Below are 17,413 nucleotides of genomic sequence, written 5' to 3'. Positions count from 1 at the left end.
AACCCAGAGTGGGCTTTTACAGGACCTTACCTTAAGGGTTGTAGTGTTCTCATCATCTGACCACTGTTCAAAATAAGAACAAACCAAAGGTTACCAGCTTCCTGAGCCATCCTTTATAATTTATGAAAACATCAGAATTCATGCAGCCTCTTACAACAATGTAGATAAAATCATTGCCCCAGACAGCATAACATCACCATCCTGCAATTATTTTGGTTGTAAAGTAAGAAAGACAGGAAAAACAGTGTATACTCAGGAGAAGTACTACTCTAAAGTATTGATAAAAATATGCCTGTATATATTTCAATTCTGATTGATGTCAGAAAGATGGACATTTCAGAACTCAGTCTTCCCTATCTACAGCTTGCCTCCAGCTCCAGCACTTCCATCCTTAGACCCATGATCCATTAGTTCCACATTTATTTCTTTTTCTTCTCCTTTTTGTACCTTCTCTCACCTTGTAATTACAACATCTTTCAGTGTTTTCCCTCTTTCCCTCTAGAAGGGCCTTCTGAGTCATTATGACCTCAGAAACTTTCACTGTTTCTTGAAGTAACTACTCCAAACGTACTCCTAATTATTCAGGGCATGAAACAGCACTAAGTTCAGTTTCAACATTCCCTAATCATTATTACAAATGCAATTATCAAGAAATGAAAAATAAAAAAAGTCTTCTGTGACAGAGCATAGAAATATCTTAAACTTTCCCTGACTTCACAGAATAAGTGATCATATTTCTATGTTTTTCATGGCAACTACCACATGATAATTATTTCTGTGAAGGACTCTACATATCTATAAATCATGCAGAAAAAGTTATACACTCATATTTTTCTCAAGAGACTTGACATTAATTTGCATTTTATGCTGACCTGTATCTCCTCTGCATCATCACCCCCCTCATGAGCATGACTTGGTGGATCTTCTCTGAAAGAAAAAATTAACAGGAAAAAAATTAAGCACTGGAGTTTGACCTGACCATGTATATTACCTTTCCACAGCACTTCCAGCTCTTGGTGTCAAAATGGTTTCAAGATTAAACCTCAGAACCCTGACAGAGAAAAATCAGAGATGCCAGTACTGAAAACTAAAGACTGAATAGCTGGCATTAGGCCTAGGACCCACCCTGAACACTTTGTTTCTTTCAAATTAGCAGATCAGTTTTTGCTCTAAAACACCATAACTGAAGCTTTCCAACACCCTGCCAATTATTCTTTTACTGTACTCTGACATAAACACAAATTTAATTTTTTTTTAAAATAAGTTCAATTTAAATTTTTGCCTCCATACTCCCTTTCCAAGTAAAAATTCAGAAACCTTGAGTTTCAAATGTTGACCTGTGAATTTCTGGCTCTGAAAAGAAAAGGTCCTCACACTCAGCACACAGACAAAAGAAGATCCTAGGGAAAGTGGAGAATGTAGCAAACAGGGCAAGGTCAAATGCACATCCCTGCCAAAAGTCAATTCTTAGACAAGCTGAGTCTCTGCAGTCCCTCAATGCACTTCCACAGGGACTAAACCATCAATCCAGTTTTTGAGATCTAGAGGTCAGATAAAGGTGCACTGAAGGTTAGAAGCAATCTTGGACTTGAGTGCGGGAAGATCACATTCACTTATAGCTAAGGAAATTCAACTCAGAAAAAAAATGGTTTCTAAAAGGGATTTTAACTGTAAACATCTTAAAAATGTAATTTAAATCAATCATACAGCTGTCCATTACTTCACTGAAGACAGCAAAATTGTAGAACACAGCTGTTAAGTCAAACCTTCAATTTCAGCTTTTCTGAAGGCTTATTAAAATAAACAGCTGCTGCTAAATAAATTGCACAATTCTGCAGAAGCAGGTGACAATACTATTTCTGATCCAAAATAGTTTAAAAAACAATTCTAATTTTCTGGATATCCTTTAATAAGAAAAAAAATTTAGAAATTCAAAATTAAAGCCTTTAATGTTTACAAGGCATTTAAACAGCTTCAATTTTAATATAAATTGATAGCTGATAAATCAAACCAAGCTCCCTTTCACACACAACCTCACTGGTTGCTCTGCAAGGGGCAAACTACCAGTTAGGGAATCATGGAGTGAGGACTGATTTCTGAGTTTGATCATTAACAAGATGCATGCAGCAACCATTCCACAAGGAAACCACACAGTGAGATCCTACACAGAAACAAAGAGCAAGGCCTGTGTTCTGACCAACTGCTCCTGCTACCTCTCCACCTCATCCTTCTGCATCCAAAATCCTGGCATGGGTGTTCATACAGGACATTCAGCTTTGTCATATGCATGGATTGCAAGTGACTATATAAAATGTTACTAATTATTGAGTCTGTATAGAGATTATTTTATTGAGAATTGGACTGGCATGGGACAGGTCAAGCCTGTAAACTGGACCCAACCAGATCCAAAGAAGCAAACACAAACCAGCAGCTGAGCATCCCAGAGACTGGTACACTCCCCAAAGAAGGGTGGAGGAAAAAATGAAAGGACTTTGTCCACTTGGTCTAGAAGAAACTGTAGTTTGTGGATTTTAGGATCTGCTTCAGGCACCAGCAAATCCAGCTGCACTAACAACAGTCAGCCCATTCACGTGGTCACACAGTGTGAGGTTTACTGCAGTCACACTGGTCAAATTGAAAAACTCATTATGCTCAATACAATATGTATATACAAAATGGTGCTGTGAATAAAAAATGGCATTAATACTTGGAATGGGGAGAAAACACACTTTACCTTCCAGAAACCACCAGTGTTCCATCATCCAGCAAATACTCTTTCACATTCTCTGGCAGGGGAAGTATAACACTGGAAGAAATGTGAAAATCTCTTTAATACCTTATTGCTATTTGTTCTAATAAAATCCTAGTGGAATAAAATAATTTGTTTTGTTCATAGCACATACCCCAACAGCACTATGTTTTATCCCCTAACATTATGGAAGAAAATTCTCTTTCACCCATCTTATCCCTCACCCAAAAAACCAATGCCCATGCCATGGATGCATAGGACAAAAATTTTAGATGAAATACACAAAACTGCCCCACTCTTTCAAAGTGCTAAGAAATTACTAGTAGAATTGTGTGCAGCTTGTGAGGAGACAACATGTTGCTCAAACTAAAGGTTTTCCTTCTGAAATCCAAATAAAACTTGCCTATGCTATCTTAACATTCCAAAAATGCAAGACTATCACCAAACTTACCAAAAAAAAACCTGTGTAAACACTAAGAAAGATAAAAGATCAAATGCTTTGATTACTAAAAGCATGATGTCAGCACTTTTTGATCCAGCAGGACAGCTATCTCGACTTTCCTGAGCTACTGGTAGTTCGTGTAATCATCTCATGACCTGCAGCAGCATCCTAGAAACTGCAGAATTTACTGTGGCTTCCAGAAATACACACAAACACCAAGCCGGCCACTTGGGTTGGATCTACTCAGTCATAGTTTAAGTAGGCAAGTAGGAACAGCAGTGTGGATAGCAGGATGTGGATAATAAGAAGAGTGTGGATATATTCTGATGCTCAGCATGGAGTCCCACCAGGAGAGCAGGGAGCACAGGGGTACCTGGCCTGCCCCAGGGCTTCCCTTGGGATGTAGAGACAAGACCCCAGCTCCCTGGACTGCAGCTGATGGCTCAATCAATCCTGTACCACCTCTAGCCCAGCTCTGCTCCACACAGGTCCCCTCTACCTCACGCAGCCCCAGAGAATCCCAGAATGGGTCAGGTTGGCAGGGACCACAGGGCTCACCTGCTCCAACCTCCCTGCTCAAGCAGAGCCATCCCAGAGCACAGGGATGTGTCCAGACACTTCTGGAATATCTCCAGTGAGGGAGACTCCACAGCCTCTCTAGACAGTATGTTCCAGTGCTCAGTTACTGCTCACTACAAAATTTTTTCCTCATGTTCAGGTGGAATTTCCTGGACATCACTATCTTCCCTTTGCCTTCTATTGCTGGGCAACACCAAGCAGAGCCTGGTCCATCCTTTGGCACCCCCTCTTTAGATATTTATATCCATTAATGAAGACCCCTCTCAGTAATCTCTTTTTCCTTCCAATACCTGAAGGGAACTTGCAGGAAAGATGGAGCAAGACTATTTAAAGAGCTTGAAGTGACAGCACATGGGGGAACCGGTTCAAATTGAGAGAGTCAGTTTAGATAAACATTAGTTATAAATTCTTTCTTGTGAGGGTGGTGAGGCCCTGGCACGGGTTGCCCAGAGAGGCTGTGGCTGCCCCATCCCTGGAGGTTGGAAGGAGCTTGGAGCAACCTGGTCTAGAGGGAGGTGTCCTTGCCCATGGCAGGGGATTGGAACCAGATCTTTAAGGTCCCTCCTAACCCAAACCATTCTGTGACTCCCGAGGCTGAACAGGCCCAGCTCCCTCAGCTTTTCCAGTCCCGCAACCACGCTCGTAGCCCTGCACTGGAGCCGTTCCAGGAGCTCCATGTCCCTCCTGCTCTGAGCAGCCCAGAACCGGACACAGCACTCCAGGCGAGCCTCAGCAGGGCTGAGGGGAGGAGCAGGACACCCTCCCTCGCCCCACACTCCTCCCAGCCGCTCCCACCCGGCCGCACACGCCTCCCCACACGCTCCCCGAATGCCCGCACCGCCTCTCCCAGCCCCCGCCGCCCCTCACCGCCCACACCTGCGGATGGTCACTGCCTTGAAGAGCGGGTACCACACGGAGAACTGGCAGTGCGCCACCTGCTCCTTCTTCATCCTCCTCTTCCTCCTCCTCAGCCCGGCCGCTCCCGGAAGCTCCCGCTCCGCCCGGAACCTCCCGCGCAGCTCCGGGCGCCGCCCGGCGCCATCGCCGGCGCACAGGGCCCGGCCCCGCCCCGCCGCCTCCGCGCTGCCCGGAGCCCGCGGAGCCCGGAGCGTCCCGCGGCGCTGCCTTCGCTCTGCCCTGCCCGAGCCGAGGAATGGCTGAGTAACGCGTTATCCTTGTAGGTTCTGCTGTCCTCCCTGTGCCCGTGTGTGCCCTGCATGGAGCTGTTTCATAGACTTGTGGGATGTTAAGGGGCTGGAAGGGATCTTAAAGATCATCCAGTTCCAGTCACCCCCCTGCCACGGGCAGGGACACCTCCCCTTAGACGGGGTTGCTCAAGGCTTTATCCGGCCTGGCATCCACAGCTCCCTGGGCAATCTGTTCTGATGCCTCATCACCCTCACAGTAAAGGATTTCTTCCTAATATCTTACCTAGATTTCCTCTCTTTCAATTTATACCCATTACCCCTTGTTCTGTCACTGCAGTTCCGATGAATAGGCCCTCTCCAGCTTCCCTCTAGCTCCTTCAGGTGCTGGAAAGTGCTCTGAAGTCTCCACACAACCTTCTCCAGTTTCTCAGCCTGTCTTTGGAGGGGAGGTGTTCCAGTCCTTTTATCAGGTTCGTGGCCCCCTCTGGACTTGCTCTGACAGCTCTGTGTCCTTGCAGTGTTCGGGACACGGAGCTGTGCACAGAGCTCCAGTGGGCTCTCACAGGGACAGGGGAGAGGGCAGAACCTCTGGATGCAGCCCTGGGCTGTGAGCTGGCATTGTCAGCTTGTGTTAAGTTTTCTATCCACCACTATTTCATTTTGCTCAGTCCCAAGTCCAGCATTACCAGAGCAGCATGGGGGATATTTAAGCCCCGTGGTTCAGCTGTCGTGTCCCCTGCATGGCGTTGTTTCCACGTGGTGTTTCCTCCTGTGCTCTCCCATCTGCAGTCTGGGGATGTCTCTCCAGCTGTGTGACACCTCAGCTGTTGGGAAGTTTGATAACACCATGGGAGCTGCCTCTCACCCTCTTCTGCTTCTGTGAGATAATCCTTGCTTGCTTTGCAGTTAGTTGCCCATGTTTTATTTGGCACTCAGTGGGTCACCCATGCTTCTAGATACCGTGATAAAAATGAAACGTTCTCCCCCTACTTTTCTCCCTCCCTTCAACGTAATTGCTGCTAAATTGATTTTGTTTCTAGATTCATAGCACGAAAGTGCAAGTAACAAGTTTAAAGTGCCTTAGGAGTTTTTAATGATGTTTATCTTCAGCCTAGGTATCTCAGATTGCTGTTGGTTAAATCGTGCATAAAATGTTGCCAGTGTCTCCTTTGCACATTCTTTGTAAGAAAATCTGTATTTCGTTTGACTTTGACCTTGAATTTGCCATGGGACCCCCCCTTGCTGAGTTTCCATTAAATCTGGTTGCTGTCAGCTGGAATGTGTGTTTGGATCCAAGAATGTCTTCTGAAAAGTGATTTAGGAAAGCTAATCCATCTAAGTATTAATATTGAAGTTTAGTTCTGATATCTTGACTTCTCTCTCCAACTGATTCACAGACCTCGGTTGGCTTAAGATTTTAACTGCTGGGAAGGAGAATTTGGGAACTGTAGAATGGCTGGATGCTGCCTTGAAAGGAAGCCACTCAATAAAGGAATAAGCAATGGGAATAAAGTTACGTGTTTTATAAATGGCATGGCTTTTTCAGGACAGAATTTCACACAGTTTGAAATAAATGGAAGAAGTAACATGATTTGCCAGCAGTACACTCTAACATTGGGCACAAAAACTACCAGACAAAGTAGAAAACATTTATTTTTCCCCACAATTGATAGGTTGAATGCTGTTGATTCATGTTAAGACAGCTGATAAATGTAGGCACTTTGACATATTCCTAAGATTGCATTTATAACAATTAAAAATGTGTATTCTTGGAGCACATGTAATCCTAAGTCAGGTAGCCAGGCTGCTGTATCAGCTGCATTGAATTTTTAACTCAAATGAACTCATATTTATATGCAGAGGGAATTTTGAGGTAGAAGATCTGCAAGACAAGGCATGTTCTGAAAGCTAAATAGGCCTTTAGAAACTTCACATTTTAGTGTTAAATTTAACTTTCAGTTGCAGCTAATTTTGTTTATGAACAAGACATGTTGCCATCTTTGACAGCATGACTAACATGAGATGCCAGAATTGCAGCCTTCATTTAACCAAACAGTATTTCAGCTTTCTAACAGCAGAAATTCTCACTTCTGTACTGCCAACTGAATCTGGACAAAAATAGTGTTTTGGTGGAACTTCTAAAAATGTCCCTCTACATAGAGTCACTGCACCCACTTGTGGAGGAGACCCAAACTACAGAAGCTGGGCTAGATCAGCATTCCCCTCTCTTTGAGGTGTTCACCCATTTTAGGTTTTAGTGATAATTCAAACCACTGAAACTGTGTAATTTTTTTGTTGTTGTTGTTTTAAGTAGCAAGTCACTGCTGAATCTCTCAGAAGAAAACAAGCTGTTTGGAAAGCTGGTTCTGCCATGAGATGAGGTTCTAGTAATTTTTTTTGTGATACAGCTGTGGTAATCCACATTTGAGAAGGATACACTGATATTTGTGAGAAGGATTAGGGTGATCAATGGAACAGGATTTCCTGTGAGGGGACAGTAAAAGAGGAAGACTTAGCCCAATCCAAAGTCAACTTTAACAAGGCTATGGTTCACTCTCTACTCCTTTGATATATTTATATTGACAATGCAAAAGGCTATAATTCTTTCCAAATGTAGGAGATGAATTTGCTGTAGCTGTAAGGTTTTTGTGTTTTTAAAGACATCACACAGAGCCTCCTTTGACTGTTTCTCCTGGGCTGTGCTTCTTTGGCCTATGTTTGGTGGAAAGCTTCATCTTGTATTTGAGAGCCACGGCATGAGACCATGGCCATTGGCCAGATAAAGCTCTTCAATCCTAAGAGAAGAGAAGAGAGTCAGCTGTTCATTGGAGCAGCTGACTGAACTGAAGAGGGGTAGAAACTGGGACACAAGCAAGTGAACAGTTTGTGTTACAAATAGTGGTAAGGTAGATAATAAAATTATGTAGTTTTGAAAAGGAGCTTCATTGCCTTAAAAGAATATTATAGATTTTTTTTTTTTTTGAAGGAACAGAATTTGGTTTAACAGGTCAGAGTTTCTTTTCAAGACTTATGTTACATAAAACCAATCTGCACATTTGACCTCTAGCACCTACTTCATCCAAAACCACTTTCTTAAAACTTAAGAGAGAGCCTGCCCTGTGTACAGACCAAGGAAATGGTCTCATGTACTTTAGTTTTACTCCTGCTGATAAACAGAAATATTTAATCCTACCTGTTCCTTTTAACTACTTACTGCAAGTACATATCAATACACTATGTAAGAAAGCTGATTGTTGCCCTTTCATGTTTCACTAGTGTGCAACAGATGTTACCACAGAAAGGATAAAGATGAAGTAAAAAATGGAAGTGCTGAAGTTGGGTGTGACAGAGAAGCTTTTCACACACTGTGGTACTGTTCTTTGCTAGAGACCACACAGAGCCTTATTAATCCATAGTGGAATTCATGGAAAGATTCTTTTTGACTTTTTGGAAAGATTATGACCATCAATGCTATGGATGACTGAGATCTTTAAGATTATCTCATTTTATCTCATCTCTCCTAGTGTTTAAAATGATTTGTTTCTTTTCACTGGCTTTTCCTTATGATTCATTATTATTTTCAGGACTTTACTATTAAGTTACTAGCAGAGATGGTTTCCCTGATATAAGTTTCTGTGCTGGAAGTGCCCCATAGTTCCACAGTGACACAGGGTCAGTCTCTAATACATTTTTTTTTCCTGCTGCCTGCTGTGTCTTTATGCTGGAAGTGGATGGGGGGAGTGCATAATCTCCCTTTCCTGGGAATGCAGGCTGAGGCATGAGCTGCAGGTGCAGAGCCTTGCTTTGGACACGTTTTTAATGAAATGCTGCCTTTTGCATGGTGTTGGACACATCATTCCCAATAAGAGACTCATGCCATGGTCACACCATCACACCTGCCCCATGTGCTGCACAGACTTGCAATGTGTAGTTTTTTGACCTAGTTTTTAGTGGAAGGATTGAGTCATTTACATGTTTATTTATGATGTAAGCTGGAGGTAGGTTCTAGTTCTTATTTTTTATAGCAGACAGTTTTTACCACTGAAATCTTCTTGGTGTAAGGTTTTTTTTTTGGACTTTCACAGTGGAGTGCACAGTCCTGTTGTCCAGACACTGTTGACAGAGCATTTCACCCAGATCAGAATGACACTATTTGAAGTGGATTGTCTGTATGTGTGTCTGACATTTGAATAGTTAAGAAAAGTGTCTTCAGCTGGCATAGCTCCCTGATAGCTGATAGGACTATTAAAATTATACAAATCAGGGATTTGACCCAAATTTACACCCCTCCTTTGAATGATTTGGCTCTGAAATCACTGGGTGGAGCTGAAAACATGAATTGAACTTGCTATCACACGTCCCTGACTTTCTCCAACAAGCTATATTTGTTAATTTACGGTGCAGAAATGAACCTTTTAACTTTACACTGAAAGCAAATATTGATTTTGTTTCATATATATCTGGACTTTGCACAGGAGGAGGAAAACCTGACATTCCTGAAAATGGCAGCTGAGACATCCACAGAAGTTGCAGAAACAGCCAAACAATTTGTCCTTAAGGAAGAGGTACAGCATGCTTGGCTTTGGCTCTTTTTGTTGTTGAATAACAATTATTTGTGAGTTTGTGAATGCAGAGTGCAAAATGCTAGAGAGGCTGATGGTCATAAAAAGACAAAAAATTTCTTCCTGATCATCAGAGAGTTTAAAAGATGTGACATTCCACTTTATTGAAATAATTATACAAATTATCAATGAGGAGAGAGAAATCTACAGTGTTGCATTATTTTTAAGCTGCTTCTCTTTTTTTTCAGATTTTGCATCTGTTTCTTGTATTGTCTCTTCAGGAGGTTTTTCAATGTTCAGAAATAATTCTGATATCTCTGAGAGACTTTAAAAATTGGTGGGTTATGAAGCTCAGCAACAATTTTCTCTTTCAAACAGTTTCTGTTCCTTTAAGGTGGCAAACCACCAAGGGTTGCTTTAACATTTAGGATTGTATCATGTTTTATGTTTGCTGAAAGGATTTGAATTTAGATAATTGCTGTTTCAAAGACATCAGTAAGGAAGTAGGAAGAATAATAGCAGTCCTAAGAAAGGATTCTGGAGGTACTTCATTCTTATTAGAAGCACTTTCACCCTAAACTGCCTATATTTGTTTCTGTTCCCTTTAAAGTGAACTCTTTAAAGTTAGTCTTTGGTGTTAAGGCAGGTTTGGCAGTGTCCTGCTCTTGCTATAACACAAATGTGGTTTCTTTTATTTGTTCTTCATGGAGTGAACACATTCTTGGAATTTCTTCCAGTTTCAGGGCACAAGGAAAGAAGAGATTTGTTTATATTATGTCTTTTCTCTTAGGCATTTTTTTTAATATGAATGTTTCACAAACATAAAGAATTTAATTTTTGTAATCTTTTTGGGTTTTCTACTAAGAGCTGGGTATTTTGCAAGCAACATTTTCATTTTATCCTATTTTGGTTTGGTTTTGTGTAGTTGTTTTATGGTTTTCTTTGTTTAGTTTGTTGTTGTTTGGGGTTTTTTTGTAATGTTTCTTGGTTATTCTCTTTTTTTAAACAATGTGCTCTTTGATATCACTGGAAATGTATAATTAGATCTTACATATTTTAAGTAATTTACCTTTTTCAATCATTTTGTGGGCTTAATACAGAGAAGTATTTACCTTTTTTCTGTCAGTGGCTGTTATATCAGAAGTGGTTCTGTAACTGTGCAGTAACAGTGTGGTCTGATGCTAGATTATCTTCTGAAAGTGGGAGCTGATCTTACTTCATTCTTCCTTTTTCTGGGAAGGCACATTCAGGCTGGTATAAGCAGATGGGTTTTGCCCATCAAAGTAATGGACAAAGAAATAAAAATAACTCATTTTAAATCAAGTTACAGTAAAAGAATCAAACTGCTAGGTTAATATCTAGGGATTTTTCTCTTTTAAATGAATTTCATAAAAGATGAGGAAACATCATAGGGAAAATAAACTCACTTAGCCCAGAAAAGACATTTGGTCATAGTGTTCATGCCAAGCACTCACTCAGCAGCTCTCAGAACCCTAAAGGGGCAGATATGTATCACTCTCACAGCTGCAGAATACAGCAGTTACACAAGGCCACAGTCTGGCATCAGGGCAAGAAAATTTCAGGGTAGTTTGGTTTTCAGTCTTGCATGCTCAGCTTTTGGGCTGTGCTCTCTGCTAACAGGGCACTCGTGAGCACCAGTGTAGCTAAAGTCTCTGGGCTGCTCAGAGACTCTTTTGCAGCTGATATATTACCCTTGCAAAATCCTACTAAAAAATGAGGACTTTGCAGCACATAAAATCCCACTGAATTCATCAAAACTTGGTTATAAAACTCATGTTAAGAAAAGCTACTGTCTTGGGGTTATATTTCTATTCATATTCAAGAATTTAGAGTAATTTTTTTTCTGTATTAGCAACAGGAATGCTGTTGCACATTTCTGCATGTGGTGTGATGCTGAAATTTGTCTTCAAAAGAACTTAAAAATAGCTGTGTTGTTTGTCCAAGTTCTTTGAGATTAATTTTAGAATGTATTTAACAAAGAATTCTTTATTTTAGGTAATTGTAGAAAGACAATGGTTGAAGCTTGCAGAAACAACTTACACTGATCCCTTTGGGAAAACCAGGTAATTGCCTCTGGTATTCCAGATTCCCAATTGCACAGACTGGCCCCAGGCTAGAGAGCTTGAGCATTACAAACACATCACTCCATACAAGATGAGTGCTATTCATTGTGAGATTCCTTCAGAGTTCCTGCTGTTCAGAGGAGAGAATCTTACTCTGGCTATGTGCAAGCATTGGGATTGAATTTGGCTCCTAAATCCTCTTGGGCACATTGGTCTTGCATTGTGCTGCATTTCCAGTTCTTTGGAAAGATGCTACTGGGAAGCAAGTTCCAGCTGTGCAACTACTCTGGGACAATCAGAGTCCATCCTGTGGCTTTTCTGGTTCTTCATTGCAGGCTCCTTTTTCCTTGCTGGTGGAGCTGGATCCTCCATATTGTTGACAAATCAAATGTCCTCTTATATGTTATAATTTCTGTCCAGTTCTTCTGTACTCTTTAGTTTTGCTGTGTTTATGTAGGGGTTACCACACAGCTTCAGTTCCCTCCCCTTAATGTGTTAGATTCTGTACTGATTGCTCTCTCTGTGCCTCCCAGTTCATCAGCAAAGTGTCCTCTTAAAATTAGCAAGATTGAATCTTTTGTGTAACTAAAATTAACTATTTTCTCTCTTTCCACCCTAAGTAAGCAAAAGAAAATTATACTATAGACATTATATAGTGGCAGGGTATGACAGGGCCTGCCTATGGCCTGCTGCTTCCTACAAGACCTCACTGTGTGATGGTGCATCTTGCTTGAAGTGAAAGTAGCAAGTGTAGAAGATGATTTATGTATTCATTTGTTCTTTTCTCTGTTTAAACAGAACTTGGGAAACTGTAAAGCGTACTGGCAACAAAAAGGGAGTTACAGCTGATGGTAAGAATTGGTTGCTTTTTCTGTTTGCATTTTTTTCCTGTGAAAGTTCTTCTGATAAGCTGACAATGCAGATTTCAAGCTGATCTGTTCCTGAATGAGTGAGGATGTGGAACAGGTGGCTTGGCAGAGCTGGCTATACCCTGAGCTAGTGAAAGGCTAACTGAAGTGCTGAAGAATCAGAACCTACTGGTGGGAGTGCTTTCCCAAGGTCACTGTGTTCACTTTAAAATGATGGAGCACTTCCTAAGACATCAGGGGTGCCCTGACACAGAGTAGCTCACAAAGTGGTGATTGGGTTTGCAGTTAGGGGCCAAGGGGCTCTTTGGGACATGATTTAGAAATTAAGTATAGAGTTCCCTACAGAGGAAGGCTTTCAAGCAGTTTTTGTAGGCAGGAGAGCCCTTCCCTGAGGCTCAGTCTTGCTTGGTTTGTGTGCCTCTGGCTTGCTGGGGAGCTTTGAAGATCTCTCGCCATGCATGTTATAAAGAGCTTAAATTCATCATTCAGAATTCTGGAGCAGGCATCTAGATGTTTAATGCTCAGAGTAGCAGTGTGTGGGTTCCTTTCCAGATCTGGCAGTAAAATCTCCTGCTATGCTCACATTCCATGTCCTTGTGTCTCCCATGGCTGTGGTAGGTGTAGCAGTGATAGCAGTGCTGCAGAGAACCCTGCACTACGACTGCATTGTTCTGGTGAAACAGTTCAGGCCCCCAATCAATGGCTACTGCTTGGAATTTCCTGCAGGTAAGTGGCTGAAACATTGGGATGAGTCACATATGGTTCAGTGTGTTTAGATGTGCTTGGAGTGCCAATCTTTATGTATTTTATAGGATAGACTTGATGATCTCCAAGGTCTTTTCCAACTTCGTTGATTTTGTGCTCTTAATGAAGCTCTAGCTGAAAAACCATGCTGAGCTCCACCTGCTATTCCAAAATAGGAATATCTGATAATGCAAAAACAAAATAAGGTTGTTTTAGCAGATTGGAGAAAATTCCCTCCACTTCTCCTTTCTTTAAGAGTCAAAGCATTTGGCTTCTTTTCCTCATGAGACTATTAATGCCATTTCTGGGGAAGGCATCATGATTCTGTAGGTAATTGGTTAAGGATGTGGGCACAGCATAATGAATCCAGGGATTGGAATCCATCCTAGCACTTACCCCTCTGTCAAGACAGAGTATTGAGGATGTTTCTCATCTTCCAGAAAGCTTGATTAGATCTCAGGATGGATATTGCAGTTAAGTGGGAAGCTTTTAATTGTTTTTGTGTGTTATGTATCTCCCAGGCCTCATTGAGGAAAACGAGTCAGCAGAAAGTGCTGCACTTCGAGAGCTGAAGGAAGAGACTGGGTACAAGGGGGAAGTCATTGAATGTACTCCAGGTCTTTGCTTTTTTTTTTTATTTTTTCCCACTAAAGCTAATTCTGTCTTGATGGCTACTTTAAATGTCTGAAATGCTCTAAACCAAAGGGAAAGCCTATGCAGATTAGCAGGGTAGCATCTCATGGCTGTAAAAGTGAAACTTTAGTCCTTGATGTGAATCAGTTGCTGAACTTCTGTCTGAAGTAAATTTGATGTCTGTAGGGAGGAAATTGCTATTAATTAAGATCCTTTACACAGAACCCAATTGTTTAAGCTGTGATTTGGCATTTTAGTGTAAAGGGCTAAATTGCTGGACTTCTGTGAACAGCATCTGTGAACTTAGAAAAAAAAAAGCTGCATGAAGCAGAGGTCACCCTTATGTCAGCTGTGGGAAGGTGACAGTACTTGGGTTCTCCAGATGAAAAGAAGAAAGGAGAGTAATTGGAGTAAGTTCAGGAATGATTGTTCCAATCCTATGCTTCCTACATAAGATAAAATGAAGGCAAAATGAGGATCATAAATCAAACTTGAGAAGGTGGGTGAGGCAACGTAGGATTTTGAGGAAATGTCATTGCAGTTGAGTCTTGAGTCTCAGTTGTTGGGTACAACTGCATGCTGGAGATTGGGAGAGGCTGGAGACAGGTGATGGCAAAATTAGTCTCCAACAGACTGAGGAAGTCTATAAGGGATAGTTCACAGTAAATCTTTAGTCTATGGAATGGAAAGTAAATTTGGCTGTGAAAACAAGTCTTCCCAGGGATCTGTTAAAGACCTGAGAGTTACAGAAACATTACTTCTAAGAATATGTGAAGACAAAGTTTTTGCTACTCTTACAGCACAAATGTCTGCCAAATATATATTCTCCTATTGTATCAGATACATTTCTGTGACAGCTTTTGTTAAAATGTCAAGGTGCCTGACTCCTGCTCTGAAAAATGAACTTCTCCATGTGCTTGTTGGCAGCTCTGTGCTTGGACCCAGGAATGTCAAACAGCACAACACACATCGTGAGCGTCATCATTAATGGAGATGAGGCTGAGAACACAAGACCTAAGCAAAACCTTGGTGAGTTTTGGATCATTTATTTGAAAATGTTGAGAAGATAACAAAATAATGGGTTTAAAACAATTAACCCCACCACTTCATCTCTTCTGTCCTAGCTGATTTGGATACTGCACATCCTTCCAATCACATCCTGCAGTCTAGATGAGTCTGTCTCTGCTGAATCCACTAGGGAAGCCCAGATGTGAAGTGTCAGTTGTTGGCACATTCAGAATAAAATATTTCAGTGCCAAATTTCAGTGAGGGCCATGAGCACTTGTGAACCTAGATACTGCTCTCAGTTGTAGCTTCACTCTGGAATTGCAGAGTCACTCACAGTTAGCCATTAAATGCTTTTTAATTGCAAACTCTGGTGTATTTCAACCCCTTAACCTACTGCTCTTTTCACTTGCAGATGATGGAGGTACGTAATGTGACTGTGATCTCATCGACAATAAGGTCATGAGTCTTCATATGGCAAGTTTTACTTAGAAAAAGTCAGTTAAAACTGGTTTTTATTTGTGCTTGGATAATCTCCTGACCCTAATCAAATGTGCCTGAGGTTGACTTTGGCCTAGATGCAAATTCCTGTGGGGCATTATTGCGTCAATTATCTTTCCCAGTGTTGCACCTATAGCACCAGTATTTCAGGAAATACAAATTACTGCCCCCCACCAGCTTTAGGTCAAGCTCTGAAGACAAGTAATTCAGAGACACAGGGGAGGGGTAAGCCAGCATAAATTCACCATTAACAAACCCTTTGAGATGGTTTGGTCTTGAAATGCATCTCCAATCCCTTCCTGTACCATGAGAAGCCAAACAAGTTTTCTTCAACAGTGTATTTTTCATTCTCAGAAGGGAGGTTTCTCTTTTGGGCATTCTTATCCTTCATAGCTACCAGCTCCACTTTTTTCCCAACTGTTTTTCCAGCTTTATTCTGCCAACATTTTTTAGTGAGCCCAGTCACTGCCTTTCCCTATTTAATTGACCTTTTTTTGATATATGGAAGCTCACAACTTTTGGATGGTGATGAGCATTAAATCAGTCTCTTTCCCCTTCTAAATTGCAAGAAACAGAAGATGGACTTAAATTTCTCTACTGTTCACTAATTGAAGGATGTGTAAACCTTTTTCTTCTCTCCTAGAATTTGTGGAAGTTGTTTCACTTCCAAAGAATGATCTACTGCAAAGAATTGATGGTAAGAGCTTTCTGACACATTAAATGCACTAACATGAGCCTTAAGAATCCCTTCTTAGGGCTCCTCTTGTCATCTCTCACCCTAAAATACAGTATGTTATATAATACGCTAAGCAAAAAGCTGTGAGAGACCTGGCAGGTGATAGCAGGAGGAGTTTGCAGCGTCTGGAATGCTACACATCTTCATTTCAGCAAGGACTTACATTTCTGTAAAGGTGAGGTTTTAACAGGATCTCATATATGTTTTAATTTCAGAACTGGTAGCAGAGGAACACCTGGCAGTCGATGCCAGGGTTTACACTTACGCGTTGGCTCTGAAGAGCGCAGCAGAAAAACCGCTCCAAGTTCCTTTCATGAAGTTCTAGAACTGGACAATGAGAAATTGAATTCAAAACTGCCCAAGCAGGATGGCTTAGAAGTACAACTCTTCTTGTAATCAAGGTCATTTGCTTTACTTGTAGAACAAAAAAAATGTTTGTAGTAATGATTCTGGTATTTTTATTTCGAATTATGTAACTGACAAAAAACATTTCTTCTAACTGCTCTGTCCAGCCTTGACAGAATATCCATAATAAAAATACTGTTTAATTTTCAGAATGGCTTATTTCTCTCTAGGTTCCTCTCTGCACTTACAGTTCAGTAAGATGCTTGTGTAACTGTGGTTGATGTTGTAACACCATGGTTCCAAAGGAGGCAGAGGCAGGAGACTGCAGGTCTCTCAGTCTCAGAGCACTCACTCCTAACACCTGGAGAGGGAAGAGCTCATGATGGGCTACAGCTTCTTTATGATGGGCAGCAGAGGGGCTGGCACTGATTTCTTCTCTCTGGTGACCAGAGACAGGACCCAAGGGAATGGCCTGAAGCTGTGTCAGGGGCATTTTAAGTTGGATATCAGGAAAGGAGTCTTCACCCAGAGGGTGGCTGGGCGCTGGAACAGGCTCCTCAGGGCACAGCACTGAGCCTGACAGTTCAAGATGTTTTTGGACAACACTCTTGGGCACATGGTGAGATTCTTGGGATGTCCTGCACAAGGCCAGGAGTTGGACTCAGTGAGTCTTGCAGGTTCCTTCCATCTCAAAAATCATAGAATTGTAGAATATCCAGTTAAGAAGTAATTCTCTGTGACAGGAGCAGGGACAGCAGCACAGGAACACTGCGTGCCTTCTCTGGCTGAAGTCATAGAAATGGCAATTTCAAGAACTTCCTATTGTAATTTAGACATGAAGATGATGTTTCCTTCTCCCAGCCCTAACTAAACTATGCAGAAAGAGAAAACTGGTTTGTCTGATCTAAAATAATGATTACGACGCCTCCATCTACCGGTGCAAACCAGACCTGTGCAGGCCCAGGGGATCCTGCTGAAGGTATGAGGTCACTTATGTGCACTGAGAGGGCACAGCC

The 17,413-nt window shown here is 41.6% G+C and overlaps 2 protein-coding genes across 3 annotated transcripts in view; one reads left to right on the top strand and one right to left on the bottom strand.

Annotated features, from left to right (window-relative positions):
• Positions 1-4,908, bottom strand: part of CDC123 (cell division cycle 123) — a 31,278-nt gene extending 26,370 nt beyond the window's left edge. The window contains exons 1-4 of the mRNA XM_084205492.1: positions 4,647-4,908; positions 2,735-2,806; positions 873-927; positions 31-63 (exon numbers count right to left, since the gene is read on the bottom strand). Coding sequence (XP_084061618.1) covers positions 31-63; positions 873-927; positions 2,735-2,806; positions 4,647-4,720 — 234 coding nt within the window. The 5' untranslated portion in view covers positions 4,721-4,908. The remainder of the gene's footprint in view (positions 1-30; positions 64-872; positions 928-2,734; positions 2,807-4,646) is intronic.
• Positions 4,909-6,370: 1,462 nt separating this feature from the next.
• Positions 6,371-16,585, top strand: NUDT5 (nudix hydrolase 5; the record flags this gene model as incomplete). 2 transcript variants are annotated; one of them, XM_084205494.1, is made up of 9 exons in its annotated part: positions 6,371-6,430; positions 9,394-9,483; positions 11,497-11,564; positions 12,363-12,415; positions 13,052-13,159; positions 13,699-13,794; positions 14,738-14,839; positions 15,960-16,013; positions 16,268-16,585. In XM_084205494.1, the coding sequence occupies 9 exons, from the start codon at positions 6,371-6,373 to the stop codon at positions 16,375-16,377; spliced, it is 741 nt and encodes a 246-aa protein (XP_084061620.1). In that variant the 3' UTR covers positions 16,378-16,585. The 2 variants fall into 2 exon arrangements, with proteins under 2 accessions (XP_084061620.1, XP_084061619.1); XM_084205493.1 differs by lacking the exons at positions 15,960-16,013; positions 16,268-16,585 and adding an exon at positions 15,231-15,354.
• Between the last annotated feature and the right edge of the window lie 828 nt (positions 16,586-17,413).

This window comes from Fringilla coelebs (assembly GCF_963513975.1).
Source record: "Fringilla coelebs genome assembly, chromosome: 5".
Lineage (NCBI taxonomy): Eukaryota > Metazoa > Chordata > Aves > Passeriformes > Fringillidae > Fringilla > Fringilla coelebs.
The sequence above is the reverse complement of the archived record's forward strand: the minus strand, read 5'-3'. Positions and strand labels throughout refer to the sequence as shown.